At 37.3% G+C, this 24,783-nt stretch overlaps 1 protein-coding gene across 4 annotated transcripts in view; it reads left to right on the top strand.

Moving 5' to 3' along the window:
* DDX26B (DEAD/H (Asp-Glu-Ala-Asp/His) box polypeptide 26B) overlaps positions 1-24,783 on the top strand; it is a 57,442-nt gene that overhangs the window by 29,789 nt on the left and 2,870 nt on the right. For 2 of the 4 annotated variants that reach the window (XM_008579202.1, XM_008579204.1), the window contains 7 exons: positions 2,602-2,734; positions 13,275-13,369; positions 16,792-17,010; positions 18,061-18,184; positions 19,178-19,320; positions 20,960-21,194; positions 24,208-24,582. In XM_008579202.1, coding sequence (XP_008577424.1) covers positions 2,602-2,734; positions 13,275-13,369; positions 16,792-17,010; positions 18,061-18,184; positions 19,178-19,320; positions 20,960-21,194; positions 24,208-24,582 — 1,324 coding nt within the window. Of the gene's footprint in view, positions 1-2,601; positions 2,735-13,274; positions 13,370-16,791; positions 17,011-17,440; positions 17,565-18,060; positions 18,185-19,177; positions 19,321-20,959; positions 21,195-24,207; positions 24,583-24,783 lie in introns of those variants that run through there. The other 2 variants (XM_008579205.1, XR_550978.1) reach the window with 2 other exon arrangements.

Here is a 24,783-nt window from a genome sequence, read left to right as displayed (position 1 = left end):
GTAGCTAAAGCAAGGTTCTCAGCCCTTAGTTCCAACTTGACAGATTGGGAGTACAGGATATTTTGGGCAGAGAACCATAAACCCTGAAACTAATTTCTGTATTAGTGTCATGTAATAAAACTCTTCTTCCTGTAGCACAAACCACACTGGTGTGTACAATGCGGATTTTACTTGGATGAGACAAGTGCGCAATTACAAAAGGAACAGGCTTAAAGCAAGGATGTAAAAGTTCAAAAAACAGAAACAATCTCACAAACTCATAATATTGACAAAAGAAACCAGACAGAAAAGATCACATATTGTATGATTCCACTTTGTATACGTTCAAAGAGATGTTGAAACTAACTTACTCTGTTAGAAGTCAGGATAGTGGATTCTCTAGGGGTGTGTGCAGGGTAGTAGATCAGAAGAGGGCACAAGGGGCTTTCTGGTCATGTTCTGTTTTTTGACGTGGGTGCTGTTCATACATATACATTCACTTTGTGAACATTCATTGAACATTCTTATGTTACCCAAAAAGTTCTAGAAATGTAGAGGTACGTTTAGTAGAACGCTAACTTAAAATAAAGATATAAGGTTTAAATTTATGCATTTTTGCAATAAAAGCAAATAAAATTACAAATTAAGCTTTTTCACTAAATAAGCCCTCTTTTCTATATAATACATTTTCTGTAAACCTTCTACAAAGAAACTTAAGAAATATCATCCTCGCTCCTGCACAACCCCTCAACTATGCTGTATGCCATTCTCCTATACCTTATGTTACTTTGCCCTAGAGTATTTTTGATGTGACAAATTAGCGGGAGTGAAAAAGAACACAATGAACCAGGAACTAGAAACTTGGCAAAACCATAATGGCGACTGAATTCTAACCCTAGCTCTGCCACCAACTATGTGGCTTCATACCAGGCACTTACTTTCTCTGAACTGAATCATCTCGAAAGATCCCTTGGGACCCCAAAATTCTAGGAATCTGTGGATGATGAAGAATTTGGAAAAACTCAAAGGACTTATGCTAAAGAAAGGGTGGAAAGAAAAAAGGAAGGAAGGAAGGAGGGAGAGAAAGAGAAACAAAAAACAGTGCTTTTTCTTTCATGGGAACCATAAATCTGACCCCTGACTGCTGTGTGTACGAAATTTCTTTCATCCTTTATGATGAATTTTTCCCCTCTTCTAATAAACACACTTAGGAAATAAAATATAGCATGTTTTATTACAGTTATCTATTTTTATTAAGATTCAGATTATACTGTGAAATCTAGTGGAATCTTGTTTTAACACAAATCATGTTTCGTGGAATCATACATTACATATGAAAGATTAATTTCTTTATCTTTTTTTTTCATGGCTGGCTGGTCAGGGATCTGAATCCTTGACCTTGGTGTTGTAACACCACACTCTAACCAACTGAGCTAACTGGCCAGCCCAGAAATATTAATTCTAAGTAATAACTAAGTATAACAAGAATTTTGTGAACTGAGAGGTGATATTGCTGGCACCAAGAACTAGCAAGGTAAATGGATTCTGTTAAACATCAGAGTTCAGCTTTTTCCTTAAGTGATCCTGCCAAAGGACTTTGGAAAAACAGAGGTGTAAGTCTCTAAAAGTATGTATACTGTCGTCCTGATTTGGACCAAAGAGTCTGAACATGGAACACAGAAAACATGGTAGCTAGAGGGCTCCAGCACATCATATCAAGTGTATAGAGGCTGACACTATAATACGTATACATCAAATCAGGAATAATGATAAGGAATAAGAAGGTCATATGGAGATTAATGTCTTAATCTTTATTGAATGTTGCTCTACCAGAGTAACTTACAAGAGAAAATGCCTTCTGAATTTAACCAATCTCCTCACTGCCTCAAAATAATTAGCACCATGCCTGGCTTGTGATAGGTTACTCAGTAAAAATTTATTGAATGGAAAATGAATAAAGGGGTAGGGGCATAAGGCAGCAAAGGTAAATAGAGCAAGTCTTAGTAGTACACATGAGAACTGTTTACATAATCCTTTAAATGGGCTTTGCTTTTGTAATTGCGTGCTTTAGGCATGTTCCATTTTCCTAAAAGTCTACATTCTGGATACCACTTGTTCTTTTGAGAAGTTAATTTGTTCTAATGGCTGTTATCACTTAACGGTATTTCAGCCTTATTTTTCATAATGCTAAAACCAAGTAATAATTTGGGTATTGTTGATGTGGCCTGTGGTCTCTGAATGGTTATTGCATAGTATAGTTTAATTTCTTAAAGTAATTTTTTATTGAAACATAATTGATTGTACATATCTGTGAGTTACAGTGTTGAATATCAATACCTATGTGCAATATGTGATGCTCAAGTCAGGATAATTAGCATATTTATCATTATACAATGTAATCATTTTTTGTGGCCCTTTACCAACCTCTCACTATTTCTTAATTTATAGAATAATTGCAATCTGAGCATTTGTATTTAGTATGATATATTTTGACATAACCATAGGCTAAAAACACTATTCCTATTTTAAAAATATAATTAAATTGTGCCCTAGATGTTGCTATGACTTTGGTTTTACATAAAATCCTTATTGTCACAAGTGTACATTACTTCATGTTTTCAGGTATTTGTTACTAGCAGTGGAAAATATAATGAACTTGGATATCCATTTGGTTATTTAAAAGCCAGTACAACTTTAACTTGTGTAAACCTCTTTGTGATGCCTTACAACTACCCAGTTTTACTTCCTCTTTTAGGTAAGTAAAATATGTGCTATTTAATCATCTTTAAAATACAACAAAAAAGAAAAATGGGTAATGGACTAAGCATTTTAAATGTAGTCAAAGAAAAATTGATACTGGGATAGATAAAAGTCTAAAAACTGATTGGAAAGGATAGAATTTGCACACTGTTTTCTGTTTTGCTTGTTTTATTTTTGTTGTTTTACATCAAACAGAAGAGACACTGACCTTTGGTGTCTGATTCTTACGCTATTTCCTATATTGCAAGCTCCAATGCCACCATCCCCAATCTGAAGTGCCCTTGTCTTTTTTGTAGACTAGTTTGGGCCCAAAATTACCATCATTCCAGGGCTTCCATGGTAGTATTGGCTTGCACTCATTACTACCCAGAATATTTAATGCTCTTGAGGCATCTGCTTCAGGCAGAGTAATGAGTTAAGGAAATAGGTAAATTCTGCAATAATGGTGGTTGTAGAAGCTGTGGTTTCCATGGCAAAATTCTAAAAGAAACAGTTTAAGAAGCTATTACTCAGATACTAATGAAAACGTGTTTAGAGGCTTTTTTCTCATTTGAAGAGCCACATCCCTTTAGAGTAATATAACACTATGTAGTATCCTTCTAGTTATAAAGTTGTGAATGTTTTTATCTGGTGCAGTTTCTTAATTTTTGCAAAAAAGAACAAACCTTCAAGTTTTCATATGATCATTAAAAGCATAAGACTTTTAGTGCTATATAAACACTTCATATAGTTAATGTACTGAAGAAGCAATACTTTTAAATATTGAGATTTAAGAAGTTTAAGAAAGGGGGCTAGCCAGTCAGCTGAGTTGTTGGAGCCTGGTGGTCAAGGGTTTGGATCCCCGTACTGGCCAGCCACCAAAAAAAAGGGTCATAATAAATATATTAGCATGATTGTATTGTATAGACTATCTACTTTATTTCTTATGCCAAACTAAAAATACCATCTTTCTAAGGGTTGATTGTCACTAATGTAAAATGTAGGTTATGTCTGAGATTTAATAGGACTGCCAGTAAAAGACTGTCTATTTTGTGGATGTATTTATCCCTTTTCTTAAACATGCCTTTATGACCTCGGTTCCCACAACTATAAAGTGAAGGTGTTTGACTAGATAATATTCACTTAGACTGTTAATAATATTTTTCTATTTTAAGTATATTTTTGACCCATTTAATTGAGGTGTGATTAACATACAAAAAGCTGTACATATTTAATGTATACAACTTGATGAGTTTGGATATAAGTATATACCTGTAAAACCATCACCACAATCTATGCCATAAACCTATCCATCACCTCCAAAAGTTCCCTCCTGCCCTCTGTTTATTGTCATTTTTTGTGATAAAAGCATTTAACATAAAACCTACCCTCTACAATACAGTATTGTTAACTATAGGCACTATGCTGGAGGATATTATGCTGGGTGAAATAAGCCAGACACAGAAAGACAAATACTACATGATACCACTTATGCACTTTTTGTTTTGAGATAATTGTAGATTCGCATGAAGTTACACGAAATATAGAGATGACACCAAAAGCAAAGGCAAAAATAAACATATGGGACTACATCAAACTTAAAAAAACTTTTGTGCATCAAAGGACACAATCAACAGAGTAAAAAGGCAGCCTATGGAATGGGAGAAAATATTTGCAAATCATGTATCTGCAAAGGGTTAATATGTAGCATTTATAAAGAACTCCTACAACTCAACAACAACAACAAAGTAAATAACCCAATTAAAAATGGGCAAAGGACTTAATTAGACATTTCTCCAGAGAAGATATGCAAATAGCCAATAAGCATATGAGGAGATGCTCAACATCACTAATCATTAGGGAAATGCAAATCAAAACTACGAGATATCACCTCAGACCCATCAGGATGGCCACCATCAAAAAAACAAAATAAGTGTTGGTGAATATGTGGAGAAATTCGAATTTTTGTGCACTGTTAGTGGGAATGTAAAATAGTGCAATCATTGCGGAAAACAGTATGGAGTTTCCTCCAATAATCAAAAATAGAATTACCATATGATCCCACTTGTGGATATATATCCAAAAGAATTGAATCCAGGATCTTGAAGATGTATTTGCACACCTGTGTTCATTGCAGAATTATTCACAATAGCCAATAGGTGGAAGCAACCCAAATGTCCATTGGTGGATGAATTAATAAAGTTAAAGTAATACATGCAGGCAATGGAATATTGTTTAGCCTTTAAAAAAAGAAGGAAATTTTGTCCCATGCTTCAACCTGGATGAACCTGGAGGACATTATATTAAGTGAAGTAAGCTAGTCAGAAAAAGACATACTGTATGATTCCACTAGTATGAGGTATCTAAAGTGTTCGAATTCATAGAAACAGGGACCGGGAGAAGGGGAATGAGGAGTTTTTGTTCAATGGGTAAAATTTCAGTTTTGTATGATGAAAAAGTTCTGGAGATCTGTTAACAATGTGAGTATAGTTAATACTACTGAACTGTACACTTAAAAATGGTTAAGATGGTAAATATTATTATTTTTTTTAAAAAAAAAAAAGATGACCGGTAAGGGGATCTTAACCCTTGACTTGGTGTTGTCAGCACCATGCTCACCCAGTGAGCTAACCGGCCATCCCTATATGGGATCCGAACCCGTGGCCTTGGCGTTATCAGAGCCACACTCACCCGAGTGAGCCATGGGCCGGCCCCATAAATATTATTTTTTAACAATTTTTTACATAACAATTTTTAATAAAAAGAAATAACAGAGAGACCCCATGTACTCTTTACCCAGTTTTCTCAAATGGATGTCTTCCAAAACTATAGTACAATATTAAAACCATGATATTGATATTGATAAAATCAAGATACAGCAGAACATTTTCTTCATCACATTTTGGAGTCATACCCACCTCTCTCACGTCCCCACCCACTCTTTAATCACTGCCAACCACTAATCTGTTCTAAATTTCTATAATTTTAACATATCAAGGACATTATGTAAATGGAATTTTTCAGTATGTGACCTTTTGGGGTTAGTTTTTTCACTCAGCATAATTCTCTAGAGATTCGTCCAGATTGTTGTGTATATCAATAGTTTGTTCCTTTTTATTTCTGAGTAGTAAACCATGGCATAGATACACCACAGCTTATTTAGCCATTCACCTGTTGAAGGACACCTGTGTTGTTTATACTTTTTGGCTGTTGTTAGTCTGCTATAAGCATTTGTGTACAGCTTTTTGTGTGAACATAAGTCTTCATTTCCCTGGGATAAATGCCCAGGAGTGAGAGTGTTGAATCCTATGGCAGTTGCATGCTTAGTTATTTAAGAAAATGTTCAAGTGTTGTCAAGTGTTTTGTAAGTTTCCCAGTCTCAGGTATTCTTGATAGCAACAGAAAATGGACTAAGACAGTTAGTTTTGAGTTTTGAGAAATTCTTTATATACTGTAGATACTAGTCCTCTGTCAGATATGTGACTTGCAAATATTTATTTGGATCTTCTTTGATTTGTTTCATCAGTGCTGTGCAGTTTTCCACATCAAGTACAGTGCATGTTTTGTTAGATTTACACCTATTTCACTGTTTTTGAGTGATTGCAAATGGTATTGTACTTTTAATGATGGTATCCACGTGTTCACTGCTAGTATATAGAAATAAAATTTATTTTTATGTTTATATTATATCTTGCAACCTCGCTGAACTCACTTATTACTTGTAGGAGTATTTTGTAGAGTCCTTGGGATTTTCTACATGGACAATTATGTCATCTGCAAATAGAGACAGTTTTACCGCTTCTTTTCTGATGTGTATGCCTTTTATTTCTTTTTGTTTCCTTATTGTACTGTAGAGAACATTGAGTACCATGTAAAATGGCAGTGATGAAAGCAGAGAGTCATGCCTTGTTTCTGATCTTGGAGAAAAGCATTCACTTATTACTCAATGAATGGATCAATCTACCTTTCAATTACCATAAAAGGATTTCCTACCCTCTTAACACTGTCACAGTGGGAATTGTCTCATTGAGTTTTGGGGGGACATCCAGTCCACAGCAGTGCTCAACAAATGCTGTTATTATTATTGTCATTATTAATATCATCAATATCTTAGTAGCTCTTGAAGGCACTGCTGTTCCATGCTAAGGATATACGATAAGGATAGAGTATAGTTTTACAGTTTTAGTGGGCAAGGGCATTTTGTAAAAAGGCAAGTTGTGTCACACACACTTCATAATGCCCAGAAATATCACTACATTGCTGCATAGTACAATAATTGTCTATAATGGTGACCCGTTTTCTCTTTATCAATGCAAGATTTCAATCAAAAGTACTTAAAAAAGGTTTAATTATTATTATTATTTTTTGTAAAGATGACCAGTAAGGGGATCTTAACCCTTGACTTGGTGTTGTCAGCTCCACGCTCTCCCAAGTGAGCAAACCGGCCATCCCTATATGGGATCTGAACTCGTGGCCTTGGTGTTATCAGCACTGCACTCTCCTGAGTGAGCCACGGGCTGGGCCTAAGTTTAAATTTTTTTTTTTTTTTTTTTAAAGATGACCGGTAAGGGGATCTCAACCCTTGGCTTGGTGTTGTCAGCACCACGCTCAGCCAGTGAGCAAACCGGCCATCCCTATATATAGGATCCGAACCCACGGCCTTGGTGTTATCAGCACCGCACTCTACCGAGTGAGCCACGGGCCGGCCCTAAGTTTTAATTATTTAAGCACTAAAGCTTACCTGAAAATATAAAATATCTCATTTTCTAAGATAGATAAGTGAGGCTTAACTGGATCAATGAGCTAACAGAAGAATCATGTCAGGAGTGAGGTCACCAGATGGCTGTAGTTGGCAAAAGATTTTCTCTCAATTAGGAAACTTTTTTTTTTTTTAATCGAGGACCAGTAACTACAGAAATTAGGGCATTTGTAACATTTTTTCTTTTCTTAGATATACCACATTCAATTCACCTGTTTTTTTTTGTTGTTGTTGTTGTTTTAATGAAGAACTAGGAACTTGTGTAAAACACAAAATTCAGCTCTATATTAAGACCAGTTATGACCAGGACAAAGAAAGGGAGAGGTGTGAGAACAGAGAACAGGAGGAGGACAATTGAATGGCAGTCACTATGTATCCAGTGCTTCACAGCCTATACTGTTTTTTGTCTGTTTTTCATTGTATACAGTGTTTCCACATCTATATAATCTAGTTCCTCAGAACAGTCCTGTGGTAATGCAGTTATCATCTAACCCATTTCATAGACTAAATGGAGACTCAAAAAGGTGACATGATTTCTCCGAACTCAGTTAAGGATAGGGCTGAGCTTCAACTTATATCCCGGTCTTCTCTGTTTTTTTAATAATTAATTTTTTTTACAAAAAAATAACTGATTGTACATATCTGTGGGGTACAGCATTGAATATCAATACCTATGTGCAACATGTGATGCTCAAATCAAGATAATTAGTATTTTTAAGCATTACATAATGTAATCATTTTTTGTTGCCCTTTACCAATTTCTTGCTAACCCCTATGTGCAACATGTGATGCTCAAATCAAGATAATTAGTATTTTTAAGCATTACATAATGTAATCATTTTTTGTTGCCCTTTACCAATTTCTTGCTAACCCCCCTCCCACTCCCCCTTTCCCACCTCTGGTGGCCTCAGTTCTGTTCTCTCCTTTTGAAAGTTCAACAAATTATTGTGATTGGTGTATCTTTCTTTCTTTTTTTTTTATTTATTCATTTATTTTTTTAGCTCTCACTTATGAGTGAAGACATGGTATTTCTCTTTCTGGATCTGGCTTATTTTACTTAACATAATTTTCTCTAAGTTCATCCATGTTGCTGTGAATGACAGAATTTCATTATTTTTTATGACTGAGTGGTATTCCATTGTGCATATATACCGCATTTTCCTTATCCTGTCGTCCATCGATGGACATTTAGGTTGGTTCCATATCTTGGCTATTGTAAATAGAGCTGCAATAAACATGGGAGTGCAGGTATCCCTCTGATGTGAATGTGATGATTTCCATTCCTTTGGGTGTATACCCAGCAGTGGGATTGCTGGGTCGTATGGCAGTTCTATCTGGAGTTGTTTGAGGAAACTCCATACTGTTTTCCTTAATGGCTGCATTAATTTACAGAACCACCAACAGTGTAGAAGGCTTCCTCCTTCTCCACATCCTCACCAGCATTTGTTATTCTCTGTCTTTTTGATTATGGCCAATCTAACTGGAGTGAGATGATATCTCAGTGCGGTTTTGATTTGCATTTTTCTGATGATTAGTGATGTTGAGCATTTTTTCATGTGTCTTTTGTCCTTTTTTATATCTTCCCTTGAGAAATGCCTACTCAGCCCCTTTGCCCCTTTTTTTAGTCAGGTTACTTTTTCTTTTTATGTTGTTTCAGTTCCTTGTATAGCTGGATATTAATCCCTTGTCAGAGGCAGAGTTTGCAAATATTTTCACCCATTCTATAGATCGTCTTTTTCACCCTATTAGTTGTTTCTTTTGCTGTGCAGAAGCTTTCTAGTTTGATGTAATCCCATTTGTTTATTTTTTATTTCGTTGTTTGTGCTTTGAGGGTCTTATTCAAAAAGTCTTTGCCCGGTCCTACTTCCTGAAGTATTTCCCCTGTATTTTCTTTTAGGACTTTTATAGTTTCAGGAAATATATTTTAGTCTTTAATCTGTTTTGAGTTGATTTTGGTATATGGTGAGAGGTATGGGTATAGTTTCATTCTATGACATATCAATGTCCAGTTTTCCCAGCACCATTTATTGAAGAGGTAGTCTTTTCTCCAATGTATGTTCTTGGTGCCTTTGTCAGAGGTCAGTTGGCTGTAAGTCTGTGGGTTGATTCCTGGGTTCTTCATTCTGTTCCATTGGTCCGAGTATCTGTTTTATGCCAGTACCATGCTGTTTTTGGTTATTATAGCTTTGTAGTATAATTTGAAGACAGGTAGCATTATGCCTCTATCTTTATTTTTTAATTTTGTTATTTTTATTTTTTCTAGGTTGCTTTGGCTATTTGGAGTCTTTTGTTGTTCCGTATGAATGTTAGGATTGTTTTTTTCTATATCTGTGAAGAACGTCATTGGTATTTTGATGGGGATTATGGACATTTTCACAATATTTGTTCTTCCAATCCAAGACCATGGACAGTCTTTCCATCTTTTTGTGTTCTGTTTAACTACTTTCAGCAGTGATTTGTAGCTCTCATTGTAAAGGTCTTTCATTTCCTTGGGTAAATTGATTCCTAGGGTTTTTGGTTTGTTTTTTGACTATTGTAAATGGGCTTGCTTTCTTGATTTCTTTTTCTGCTAGCTTGTTACTAGAGTATAAAAATGCTACTGATTTTTGCATGTTGATTTTGTATCCTGCAACTTTACTGAAATTGTTTATCATCTCTAAGAGTTTTATTGTTTAGTCTTTAGGTTTTTCTATATATAGGATCATGTCATCTGCAAACAGGGACAGTTTGATTTGGTATTTTCCAATCTGGATGCCATTTATTTCTTTCTCTTGCCTGATTGCTCTGGCTAGTACTTCCCAAACTATGTCAAATAGGAGTGGTGAGAGTGGGCATCTTGTCTTGTTCCTGTTCTTTTTCAGCTTTTCCCCACTCAGAATGATATTAGTGGTGGGTTACTCATATTTGGCTTTAATGTGTTGAAATACTTTCCTTCTATACCTAATTTGCTGAGTGTCTTTATCAGGAAGGGATGTTGAATTTTGTGAAATGTTTTTTCTGCATCTATTGGGGTAATCATATGGTTTTTTTCTTTGATTTTGTTGATACAGTGTATCACATTTATTGACTTCCATATGTTGAACCATCCTTGCACCCCTGGGATGAATCCCACTTGATCATGTTGTATAATTTTTTGATGTGTAGCTGTATTCTAGTTGCCAGCATTTTGTTGAGGATTTTTGCGCCTGTGTTCACCAGAGATATTGGCCTGTAGTTTTCTTTTATTGTTGTATCCTTGTCTGGTTTTGCTATTGGGATGATTTTGGCCTCATAGGATGAGTTTGGGAGAATAGCTTGTTTCAATATTTTTAGAATAGTTTGAAGATAGTTGGTATTAATTCCTCATTAAAGGTTTGGTAGAATTCAGCAGTAAAGCCATCTGGTCGTTGGATTTTCATTGTTGGGAGACTGCTGATTACTGCTTTGATCTTGTTGTTTGTTATTGGTCTATTCAGGTTTCCTATTTCTACTTGTTTCAGTCTTTGTAGTTTGTATGTGTACAGAAATTTATCCATTTCCTCTAGGTTTTCAAATTTATTGGCATAGAGTTGTTTATAATCATCTCTAATGATGGTATTTCTGTGGTATCAGTTGTAGAGGGAAATGGGAAAAAAGGAATTAGAAGAGGAAATATCAGGAGTTTTTGAGGTGTTGGCAGTGTCATTTTATTCTCATTCGACACTCTCATCTACTCTTCTTTCCAATGTTGATTAGCTAATTGTTTATGACATCTTTGTTGTACCATCCTACACACTCCACATGAATGGACATCTAATGCCATAGAAATAATTTTCTGAGCTACAGAGGTAGTGGCTAAAACAGTGTCACCTTGAGAGCTCTCTATCCTTTAATCTAGACTGTGGAAGATTTCCCTTCTTCTCTTGACTGCCATTTAAAAAAAAAAAATCTGGAAGAAATAATTAGACTAAATCAGCTCCTAGGCTGCATCATTTCAGTTGGCATTGTTAGAAATACTAAGAGTATTATTGAGCCTGATTATCTACTCTGTTTATGTCTAAAAGTCTCTTCAGTATTTACATTTGTCAGTTATTTTCTAAAGTCTGCCTAATTCCCAACAGACTCCACGATAAGGCACAGTATAGCAGGATATTTCCAGGTCTCTCATTCCTTTCTGTCAAGATATGAATGTTCTTTAAAGCCCCCACATGCTGCAATGAGTTAGAAATCTCTTCAGATCTTTTTTCTTTGTTCTTTCTACCTCTTACCAAAGGAACAAAAGATCTTCATTTTATGACTTTGTATATATATTTACATTTGTTTCAGCAGGAGTGAATAATTTATTATAGCAATAAAAAGAACATATGTAATCTCTTTTCTTAACTAAAGTAACTCAGAATTTCATTTTTTATTTTTAATTTTAATTTTTTTATTGAAACATAGTTGATTGTACATATCTGTCGGGTACGGAGTGAATATAAATACCTGTGTGCAATATGTGATGCTCAAATCAGAATAATTAGTATATTCAACTTTATACAATGTAATCAATTTTCATGGCCTTTTACCAATTCCTCCTTTACCCTTTTACCCCTCACTTTCCCAGAAAAGCCCCGTTTGTAGAGAAATTATGCATTTGGCACAGTGATGGTTTTATCTCTGGAAGTAAAGCTTTTATTTTTTTTTTAAATAAGAACTAATAAAACCTGAAGAAACAAAATGAAGATGAAATTATAGCATCTTTAGTATTTGTAGTATTTGTGGCAGGTTCATGTTGATGTCTGGGATACCAATTTAGAATTATTATATTAGAAAAACATACTTTTTCTTACACTTGGAAGGAAATAATGAGATATGAAGGATATTAAAGAGATGTTTTGAAAATTTTCATGCAGTACATACAAAGTATTTATATAGATGTAATTATTAAAATAATTCAGTTTAAGTATGAAAGGATAGGGTATGTCTGCTTATTTAAGATAAATGTTTAGTTGTACAGATACAGAATTTTAAACTTCAACCTAACATCTCTACTTGTTTTTACTAGTGCTTTTATTATTCCCCAATTGTTCGCTAATATTCGATTAATCCAAAGTGTGGCTCAAAATTTTGATGACAGAAATCAAAGAAATTAAGAAAGAGGGAAATATGGCTATACAAGGCCTGGACTGGTAAAAGAGCATCCAAAATATAATTTAGAGCTTGCTTGTCATTGCCTAGAAATTAGAGGCTTTGCTTTTATTTTCATATACTTTGTAAAGTCTCTTACATTGACCTTTCAGAAAAAAAGTGTGACACCTCCTCTGTTTAAATGAAAGAAATTTTATTCCATCAACCAGTGATCATGGATTCTCCCTCAGGTGAAAATTACTACAGTAGAGTTGCCAATATATAAGAGGTCAGGAAATCGTTTCAGATGGATCAGAGTCAGTGTTTTAATATTATATTTTATGTAGCTTCACAGATGGAAGAGGAATATGTAACTTGAGAATTTATTTCGTCTTATAGAAAAATACTATATACAATTTTGGTAAATAGTACAACCACCAAAAAAGGTAATAAAATAAACTCCAATGAAAGATTCAGCTAATGTAGGGCCGAGCCCGTGGCACACTCTGGAGAGTGCGGCACTGGGAGCGCTGCGCCGCGGGTTCGGATCCTATATAGGGATGGCCAGTGCGCTCACTGGCTGAGCGCTGTGTGGCCGATCTCAAAAAAAAAAAAAAAAGATTCAGCTAATGTAATTAAAGTCTGAGATTTCTAGATGTGAGTTGCCTGATTTAGATATTGTAATTAAGGACTGGAATAATGTAATGTTTTATTGGGTTTTCTATTACAGATGACTTGTTTAAAGTTCACAAGCTTAAGCCAAATCCGAAGTGGCGGCAGGCTTTTGACAGCTACTTAAAAACTCTGCCTCCGTACTACTTATTAGTATGTATTTATGTGTATATATGCATTAACTGTAACAATGATGATTCTTGTCATAAGATATGTCAATAAATAGAAGGCTTTACCCCTGCAATAAGATAATTATCTTTTAATTTTACAAACATTTGTGTTGTCAGTCTTCTCAAACCATGTGTAAGAGTTTGGAGATGTCCTGATGGCACAAAAGAAAACTGTTTTCTCTATTTTATTTCCTATAACTGCCATGGTTATTTTTATGAAACACATCTATGTTTCTCTTATTAAAGCTAATCTTATGAAATTGTAATTTTTGAATTCAAGAATAAATAGGTCTGGAGTCATGAATTATATCAACTTCCCTTTTTAACTCTAGAAATTCTTACTGTGGGATTTCCCTCTGAAAAAAACATCTGAAGACATTATTGTTGCTTATTGCCTGTTAAATGTGTCCTAGACACAGCATGAAGTGGGGTCACTGTTGGGGGGGATCCGAAGAGTTAAAAATTACTTTGACTTATTTTATTTTTTATAATTTGAGGAAAGTGTTCATGATGATTCCCAACTGGTAACATAATCTAAGTCAAGATTATCAAAAGCATTTCAGAGGTTCATGTGGTAAACTTTAAGCCAAGTTTCTAGAGGTGAAAAGGTGGAATCTTAAATGGTGCCTTAGTGTCACTGGGGGGAGAAATAAGGGTGTGTTAGTACTCACCATGGCAGGAACGGGGTGCACAATGAAATGCAATGTGAAATGATTGTATGACTTGGGAATTATGACTGAAAGCTATTTACCTGTTTGAATTTGCTGTTACTTGCTCTTCTTATCCCACTCTCTTCTGATTTTTTTACTTTCTGCTCCTTACTTCTCTGCTATTTTCATTGCCACTTTTTAATGTTCCATGTTTGGTTTTATGTGCAGCACCTTGACTTCTAAGAAATGAATCATGTCCCTTTGCCCCTTATAACTGAACTTTGAGTATTTTAAGATTTATTCTATTCTTACTGTTGTGTATTTTGTTTCCTTATAGCCATTAAAGAAAGCACTAAGGATGATGGGAGCTCCAAATCTGATATCAGATAATTTAGATTGTGGACTTAGTTACAGTGTTATCTCTTACCTTAAAAAACTCAGCCAACAGGTAGTATTGGTAAAAACAAACGAACAAAAATCCTTTGCCCTCAGAAGTGCATTTCCTTATTCTTTAGTGTAATTGTAATTTTTCAAATTAAATGTGTATGTATCTCTACACCTTATGGATTAGTGATAACGTGATTCTCTATGGCTTCTAGCTTCACCATTAAACTGCAGTTAAGGGTCTGTCAGTATCATCTGATGCTGTGCCATTTCTCCTTTTGCCTGCCAGTTTGTCCTACCCACAAGCTGGTTGATATTTTCTGGCCTAACAGGGGCAGAGGCTTAATAGAATTCTCTCATGGGTCACATTTTGTCTATCCGCAGCCCAGTTTCTCCTCAAATCACTTTGGGCTAGAGCATCCCCCTTTTTAGATCAGTACACTGAGTCATGGTGTGATTAAATGACTTGCCTGAAATTAGTTTTCAGGCACATGAAGGACTTACACTCACATGCTAGCCCTTGGATCAATAGCCATATGCTTTTACCTGGAGAGGGGGAGATGTGACTTGTTTTCCTCAAACTGGAGGGCGATATGCCCCAAGGGGCCCTGAAGAGTGGAGGTCAACCTCCTCTCTTCTTGCCCTCCATCTGTTCCTTTATACCCCCACTTCATTTACCATTATTCACCTTGTCCCTTGCCTGCCCCTCTCTATTAGTACCTCATCCTCCACTCACCCCTCCTTATCATACTTCTCACCTCTACCTAGCCCATTCTCGTAGGATGGAAATGTTTGAGAACTACTGCATTAGAGCTTTACTGCCATACAAGTGTGTTATGTTATATGACAAATAACTGCATCAGTTTTACTACCTTATGCACAAATGTATTCCCAGGTAGGGAACAGTAGTAGCATTTGCAGTGACTATAATGCTTCATGTTGGATATGTTTGGAAGTTTGGCCTTCAGAAAACAGAGAGTAGTAAGCAAAGTGTCATATTTTATTAAAGAAACAAAAGGACTGCACAATTAGGATGCTGACACACCTTGCTAGGAACTGGCAAAAACTTAAGTACAGTCTGGAGCTTACCAGCTCCTACCAGTCCAGCGTGCTCATAAATGCAAAATAAAGTAAAGGCAAACCCAGATTTCTGCTCCACCAAACATCCCCTAACCCCTTTTCCTCTCTGCAAATAGATTTTTTGTTGTTGTTGTAAATGTTTTGGTTTGGTTATTTATTTACGTACCTATCTATTGATCTATTTATTTACCATTTTAATTGACATTAACCTTAGGCCTTTAAGGCTGTGCAGCAGGGTATGGCCACAAGGAAGAATAGTGAACAGAGTTGAAACTAATGCAGGTTCTGGGAACTGTTGGGGCAAATTGCATATATAGTTTTATAAATGAGCTTTCAAGACCATTTAAGAAAACAGACCCTTCATTTGCTCTTATCTCATATTTCATGACTTAAGAATTTTTTTCAGAGATAATAAACATATACTTAATTCCAATAATTAGGGAAAATTAATAAAAATATCTGACCAAACCACAAAAAATTCAAAATTATTCTAGGCTTACTGGACATTGGTGGAATTCCATCTTTTAGAGAGAAAAAAAAGATCATTACTAATTTATAATGGCTGTAATTATTAATTTAATTACTAATTTAATAATTCTATGTCACCAGTGTTCCTTGAACCGTCTCAGATGTATGTAAAACGCAGATATGCCAAATATATTATTACAGTACTCTCTTAAGCAATATTAATCAATAAGGCATAGTAGTGTCTATTAAGAGAGTTTTTCAGTGTAAGTTAGTAAGAAACTTACTGAATACGCACTACAAATTATTTACTTAGTAATACTTGCTAAATTAAGTATTACCTTCTGAGACTATTTTGGGATAGCCCAATATTAGAAATAAACAGTTTCATTTTTTTCAGCTACAATGCCAATCTATGTAATCTGAATTTTAGCACTAGTTTACATGTATAAATACAGAGTCTTAAACCTTTATGTCTGGGTCCAAAAATCAATATATTGATTTAGACTAGATTTTACAGTAACATAATGTACTTTGTCTATGAATGAAATTCTTACCAATGGCTTTTATTCTCTCCACAATTCAATCATAATTTTAACACTAGACAAGAGAAAAATGTATTAAGATATTTGTCTTTCCAGCCCCCCCCTCTCTCTGTTGCTGTGGTAGTACAGAGAAGCACAGGAAAATGTTTAATTATTCGTTTTTCTGTGATTTGTGATTGAAAATTGTTCTGTGGGGTTCTTAAAGTATTATCTTTCTTAACTAGTAAAAGTGACAGTGATAATGGCGATGTTTTATAACATACTATGTACTCTCATTTTAGACCAAACTAGAGTCAGAGCGAATACTAGCATCAGTGGGGAAGAAACCTCCCCAGGAAATTGGAATCAAAGTGAAAAATCATTCTGGAGGTGGCATGTCTTTGACTCACAATAAAAATTTTAGAAAACTATTGAAAGAAATCACAGGGGAAACTGCACTGAGACTGACAGAGCTGAATACCAAAGAATTTGCTGGCTTCCAAGTAGGGCTCTTAAACAAGGTAAATTGTGACATCAATAGTATGTATTTGTTTGAATTTGATACATTTATGTCTTTCATATTGCTTTAGTTTTGAAATAATGATAATCCTATTTTGGAGTTAGCAGTTAGCAGTGGTCTAGTTTAGGAATTGTCTTGCCAGCAGACACCAATGTGGATTTAAATATACAAGATAACATTTTGGAGGTAATGCCTATGAAGGATAAAGGGGAGTGGGAAAAGACAGGGAGAGCTTTCAGGCCACAGTGCTGATCCAGCACCTGTGAGAGAGGGGGGAAGGAAAGAGGATTGGGTATGAAGAGGCTCAGGCAGTGATGCAGTTTGCAGAAATTCTTGCCAACCCAACGGGGACCTCTGGCAGCAAGATTTCCCATAAAGGGGGTCCATGTTGGGCAGAGCTGGCTGGGTCCTAACATCCCCCCCATTCTCAGTCCCTGGCCAAGGGCAGCTGGATCAGCCATTGCTTTCCTGAAGGGAGATTCTAGCAGTTCACCTCCATGGCTATCAGAGGAATAAATCTGGATTGCAAGCAGTGGTCCTGCAAGGCTGCCACAGGTATGTCCTGCAAGGCTGCCACAGGTATAAATTTCAGGATTTTATGTTATAAATGAAACACAAGGATAGGGTTATTCCTAGTGGCTTTAATATTTTGTGGGTGTGTTAAAAATCAGAACATGAATGGAAATTTTCCTCTGGAAATATTCTACTATAGTTAGTTATATTGAAGATAGCTCTCTTCAACAAGATTTTTTTTTCCTTTTTGTCTTTTTTCGTGACCGGCAACGGATCGCAACCCTCAGTGTCGCGCCCGTACTGGACCGGGACCGGCCACGGGATCGCAACCCTCGGTGTTGCTCCCGCACCTCGCTGAGCCAGTTGGCGGCCGGTCCGTATGTGGGATCCGAACCCTCCGCGGGAGCGCTGCCGCGCTTCACAAGCGGCGCACTGTAGCAGTGCGCCACTGGGCCGGTCCTCAACAAGATTTTAAACGCTTTTAATTTCTATATGAAAAGCCTCAGGAGTAACTGAAATTATCTTTCATTTCAAATAGGATTTGAAACCTCAGACATATAGAAATGCTTATGATATTCCACGTAGAGATCTCTTAGATCAGTTGACCAGAATGAGATCCAATCTGCTGAAAACGCACAAGTTTATTGTTGGACAAGATGAAGGTAAATGAACAATGAAGTCCTTTTTATTGGATAGGAAAATGCCACTTACATGAAGGTGTTTATTGCATAATAAGTAGGTTATTTTGTAATACTTTAATGTTTGGAATGCCTGTTTTCACTGAATCCCTATGTCCATCCAGGCAGTTTATTTTTTTCAAGTTTAAGGGCACGTGTGCATTAATCAGCACATACACTATACTTGCCATGCATTATTCTTGTGAGCCTCAAACAGACCTAGGTGACAGATATTGTTTTTAAAGCCCATTTTATTGACATAGAACCCAAGAGTGAACTTTTTAGTAGTTTGCTCAGGTTTAGTCAGTTGGAAAGTAGCAAAACCTAGGTCTGTCAGATTTCCCAACCTCCACACCCAAACACTATACCACTGAGCCTATTATGATGAATTGAATAGATAATACCTCATTTACATGAAAGTAATGAACTTGATAGTGTCCAGGATAATTGTGACTATTTACAATTTACTTTGACTCCATTTTGTTAATTTCAAACAGGATTAGCTGTCCAGTAAGATAAGCAAATCTTAGCCTGGCCAACCCCTTGAAATTATACACAAAATTTTGTGTGTAAGGGGGCTTATCTAGGAAGAAAGCCTACAGATTTAATCAAATTCTCAGAAGTTAGGGCCCATTAGCCAACTTACTCTGGATGATAAGAGAACGCCATAACCTAGGCTCTTTGAAATGCAGAAGATATATATGGTGTTTTGAGTTGGGATGGTAACATATGGGAGGGCAGCCCATTCTCAAACTTGGTTTGGAGGTGCAGTAGTTGTTCTGGTCCTAGTGATGTGAGCCTGTAGGCAGTAATAGTAGGGTGAAGAGAGATGATTCTAAATCTTGGAGTGCTTGATTTGAGATTTTCGTTTCTATTTGATGCCAACATACACATTGCTAAACCAGACTACCATCATGTCCTCTCAAAAGACGACACTTTAGCTGTATAGCATCAATTTCTTTTCCGGTGATTTTGCAGATTCTCTTCATAGTGTTCCAGTCGCACAAATGGGTAACTATCAGGAATATCTGAAGACACTGCCTTCTCCTCTACGAGAGATTGATACAGATCAACCAAAAAGACTTCATACTTTTGGCAATCCATTTAAACAAGATAAGAAGGTAGGATACCTATTTTTATGTCTTCCTAAATCGTGATATTTTTGCTATAATTCTTTTCTTTTTGGCAAGATAAATACAAATCAGAGATCCTTTTGTTTGTTTGAAAGATAACATATAACACTAGGGCTCTTTGTGGATAAAAAGTGGGAGCCTGTGATGGAAGAATGTGTTGGTTGCATAAAATAATAGCTGCCACTTATTGAATACCTAGTAGGAGCTGGTGTTTTAAACAATTACATTTAATGCTTGTAACTGTTCTGCAAGGCAAATGCTACTGTCTGCACTTTAGTATGGAGAAATCAAAGCTCATAGTGGTCAAATAGCTCACCAGGATTTGAACCCACGTCTTTCTGGCTCCAGAGTCTATATTCATTTCCATTGCCACGTACTAATTCCTTTAATATTGAGAACACCATTTATTTTCCTCCATTTTCATGACTGATCTGCAGTGCTCTGTGTAGACAATGATGATTGTGCCCCTTAAAATATGAAGTACTAGGTAATATTGCTTTATTTGCACTGTCTGGAGATCTAAATGTGAGGTGTGTGTCTTTGTGTGTCTGCATGTGTGAATGTGTGAGATATGAAGACTTGACAATTTAAGCATGAAAACAAGTGGGGTTATATTTGCACTCATGGAGGAGACCATTGATATTAAGGCTCAGACCATGCAATAATCTCTTCTGTAACAAAAAAAAGACTCAATGGTATTTCCCCTCACCCCAACTTTCAATCAGTTAATTGGAGTTTTTCTTATTCTTTCTGTGCCTTGGTTTCCTCATTTCTAGCACCAGGGGTAATAATTATGCCTAACCGACAGAGCTCTGCAGAATATTAAGTGTGTTAGTACATGTATGGTGTTTAGAACATTACTGGACATGTAAATGCACAATGGAAATGTTTTCCCCTTTCTGTACTGTTTAGGGGGGGGGTCAATCCTATGGAAAAGTCATTTAGTATGACTTAATTAAAATGATGGGGACACACATTCTTGGGTTAACCTTGGGTGAGAACAACTTTTAGCTAACCTTCTACTGCTGGCTGTCATCTTTAATATACCCCCGCAAGAATGAGAAGCTTCCTCACTCCGTGCCCAGCACCAAGATGGACATATGTGAATCCCTGTGAGGTTGCCTTTGGGAGTTACTTTTTCTGTCTACCTGCCTTTCACCATCTACATGTAGCATTCTGTAATAATAATCAGCAATCACAGTAATAATCAATATTTCTTAATGATGAGTTTAAAGCACAAAAGCACCAAAAAAGGAAATTATTTCCCCTACTAAGAGTTGATGCAAAATGGTTTGCACTTCTTCAAAAAGGTAACTGTGGGTTTATCCCACTTGGATTGATTAGAGCTGCTCATTCCTTAAGCTTTTGATCATTATTGCAGTATGTTTGGCCTTAAGCAACAACTTGTATGTTAGTTTCCTCCTGTTCCAGCTAGAATGGATTAAAACTAAGTTGCATTTTCTGAGAACAGAGTTGGTGTGGGGCATGGTAAATCTTTGGCCCCTGATTAAGATTTATATTAGTGATGTAATGCATGATTGATTGTATATGCATATGAAGAGTGCTTGCAGGTTTGTGATAGTTGAATTTTTGTCTTTAATGGAATATGTTCGTTGATGTTTTTTAGGGAATGATGATTGATGAAGCAGATGAGTTTGTAGCAGGGCCACAAAACAGAGTGAAACGTCCTGGAGAACCCAGCAGTCCTACGTCATCTAAGAGAAGGCGGAGTATGTCTCTGCTGTTGAGGAAACCACAAACACCGCCTACTGTAACTAACCATGTGGGCGGAAAGGGACCACCCTCAGCCTCGTGGTTCCCATCTAATCCAAACCTCATAAAACCCACCCTTGTACATACAGGTATAGAGTAGTGGTTGTGATTTCCTTATGGCTCCTAGAAGACTAAGATGCTAAACAATTTTATTTTTCTTTGTATTCCTTTCTTTCAAATGTGTTCAGTTTTTGTTCATTAAGTAAACCATTATTAAATCATCTATGTGGTAGGTACAATAGGCCCCGTAGGGAGCAGAGACCCTCTTTTAAGGATCTCAATCTGTGTGAGGGGGGAAAAGATCCATAATTTCATAGTAATTAACAGCAATTAATACATTACCTAGAAGTAAATAGCACAGCAATTAATGGAAAAATGGAGCGATATGAGCATGTTTGCTCCAACCATTCGGAGTGGCTGCAAAAGTGAGGAGGATAAAGCAGGTTTCCAAGGCAGTAGGATCAAATGGCTCAGCAGCAGGGTGGATCTGTGCCTGCCCTCTGTGCTCTCACTTCCTATTCATGCTCTGACCCAGTGCAGTCTGGAGCTGCCTCCTAAACCCCCCTGAAACAGTTTTCATCAAGGTCGCCAGTGTCTGCAGGACGTTGCCATTCCTTCTCAGCAGCATTTGACAGTTTTTTTCACCCCCTCCTCCATGGAAACCTTCCTGGGTTCCCAGACACCGTAAACTCTCTGTTTTATTTTCCCTTTAATAGTGACTCCTTTTTATTCTCTTCTTCTGGTTTCTTTCTTTCTCTCCCACCTCTAAATATAGTAGGGCCATAGAGCTTAATCCTACGTCCTCTTCTCTTCACACCACTCTCTCCCTAGGTGATCCTGTGAAGTCTTGAGGCTTTAAATTTGATTTATATTTCAACAACTCTGATATTAATACCTCTAGACTACAACTCACTCCTCAACTCCAGAATCAGATTTAACCATGGACGTGGCATCTCCACTTAGGTATAGAAAACTTAGGAGATTTCATGTGTTTCAACTGAACTCCTGACCTTGCCCCTCTCCAAAACAGCCCCATTCACAGCCTTCTGCATGGCAGTTAATGACACCATCCACCAATGTGGTGGTAAAGCTATAACACCAGTGGGGCTTGGAGGGTAGAGAAGCCACAGGTTGTAGTGTTTGCAGATTGCCCTATTGTAAGCAGTGCTGCTATGATTGATATCAAGCTATCAACCTGGGATAGCTGAACCAGAGTCAGGAAGAAATGGGCACAATCTGCTCTTCGAGCGGTTGTTTGCTGGCTCCTGCACATCTCTGGCACTGTTATTTACTCCATGGTTTAGGTGGCAAACCTTAGATGCACTGTAATTTTTATTTTTCTTTCATTTCGATCCAATTAACAAGTCCAGGAAATTTGACATTCAATATAATCCCTGTATCCCACCATTTCTCTCTGTCCCTTGAGTCCACACTGCCATGATCTCTTACCAAGCTACTACGATAGCTTCTTAGGTGATCTCCATGTTTCCCATGCTTGCCCCCTTCCAGCCCATACTCTAATGCTACAGCCAGAGTGATAATGTCCACACATAAATCAGATGGTGCATGTCCATCCTGAAACCCCATCGTCAACTTTCCTAAGCATCAGAACAGAACCTAAACTCCTGATCGTCGTCTACAAGGCTCTGCACATCAACATGAGATCAATGAACACTGAATCAGGAAGAATTGGGCACAATCTACTTTCACAAGTTGCGGAGTGCTGGCTTCAGTACACCCCTGGCACTACTGATTACCCAGTGGTTCATGCCAGACACTCACTGTGACTTTTCTTTTATTCTCTCACATCCAATCTTTTAGCAACTCTAGGCAACTTTATGTCTAGTATAGTTCCTTGACATCACCATTTCTCATATTCCTCTAGTCTATGCTGCCATGATCTCTCACCAAACTACTACAATAGCTTCTTATCTAATCTCCATGTTTCCCATGCTTGCTTCCTTCCAACTCATACTCTAATGTTGCAGCCAGAGTGATAATGTCCACACAAATCAGATGGTGCATGTCCATCCTGAAACCCCGTCATCAACTTTCCTAAGCATCAGAACAGAACCTGAACTCCTGACCATGGTCTACAAGGCTCTCCATGGCCTGGCCCCACCATCCTCTCCTAACATGTGTCCTGTGGGTCTCCTCCTCACTCTCTCTGCCTCTGTCCTTCCCTCCATGGTACACGGCTTGTCCCCCTCTGGCCCCTGCCCTAGCCCTCACCGCAGCCTGGAACTCTTCCTCTGCATCTGCACAGGCCAGCTGTGTGTCCTCCTCCAGGCTCTGCTCATAGGACGCCTCCTCAGAAGACCCTGCCCAGCCCCAGGCCGGCCCCTGGAGGCTCCCTCTGCTGTTCTCTCTCGTGTCCCTGCTTGCTTCTTCCCTAACACGAATCCAGCTGTGTTGTTTCATTTGCTCATTGTGCACTGGCTGTCTGACCATGGGAATGTCAGACCCATGAGGGCAGGGAAAGTTTCTCTCTACCTGGGTCAGTGCTGATCCCCAGTTCCTGGCACGGTGCCGGGAAAGAATTTGAACAAATGAAGTATAGTTATCAGAGTTGGAGTAAAAAGAAACCCACTTCTTTGACCCAGAAAGGAAGGATGGGGAGAATCATATACAGACAGGGATTTTTAGAGGTAGAATGTTCAGCCCTAATGCCCGCCTCTACTTTCTCAGAATATTTGATGTAGAGAGGAGGCAGGTTGAGGTGTATCCAAGTTGTCTGGCTTCAACTCAGTAAAGCATGGTAGTTTGTATATGAATTTGAGAAATCAGGACATCAAGTGATACTTGCTGCTTTTCAGCTTTTAAAGCATAGCAAGCTGTCACTGAACCATGAATACCAGGAATCTGCGAATGTTTGTTTATTAGGTATACCATCTTCCTTGGTTTCCATATGTATTCATAGTGTCATGAAGGGAAGAATATGCTTTTATTGTATTTACTTTCCTGAACTCAATTCGTGAGATCTCAGATATCCATCTAGTACATCCTCTTGCTTTATGAAATAAATAAAGAGCACAGGGATGTGCCTGTGGGGTTGACGTAATGCCCCTATCTCACAGCTCAACTTCTTACTTTGGTTTCCAGATGCTACTTCCATTCATGATATCCATGAAGAGAAGATGGAAAATGGTCAAACCCCACCTGATGGCTTTTTGTCAAAATCTGCTCCACCAGAGCTTATGAATATGACAAGAGATGGTACTCCACCCAACCAATTGGATTCTCTGTCTGATGACTTCAGTGGCCTCAGAAAAGATGGACTGATTCACAAACCTCGTAATAATGCACTTGTAGGAGGAGCCAAAAATTGTAATCTCTCTGTAGATGACCGAAAAGTCACAGTAGCATCTACTTTGGGAACTGAGCAAAATACATTGCAAATAACTCCTGCTATGGCACAAGGAATCAATGCTGATATAAAACATCAATTAATGAAGGAAGTTCGAAAGTTTGGACGAAGTAAGTAGTGAAAGAATGTCAGTAATGCAGCAGGAGGTCCCTCTCATTCTATGATTCAGAATATATCAAACTACTTCTTAAAGTGCATTTTTTTTTTTTTTTTTGTCTTTTGTCCTTTTTCCGTGTCCGGCAACGGATCGCAACCCTCAGTGTTGCCCCCGTACCGGACCGGGGACCGGCAACGGGATTGCAAGCCTCAGT

The sequence above is a fragment of the Galeopterus variegatus genome, unplaced genomic scaffold, assembly GCF_000696425.1.
Source record: "Galeopterus variegatus unplaced genomic scaffold, G_variegatus-3.0.2 Scaffold1830, whole genome shotgun sequence".
NCBI lineage: Eukaryota > Metazoa > Chordata > Mammalia > Dermoptera > Cynocephalidae > Galeopterus > Galeopterus variegatus.
Note: the sequence above shows the minus strand (reverse complement) of the source record. Positions and strands in the feature narration are given on the sequence as shown.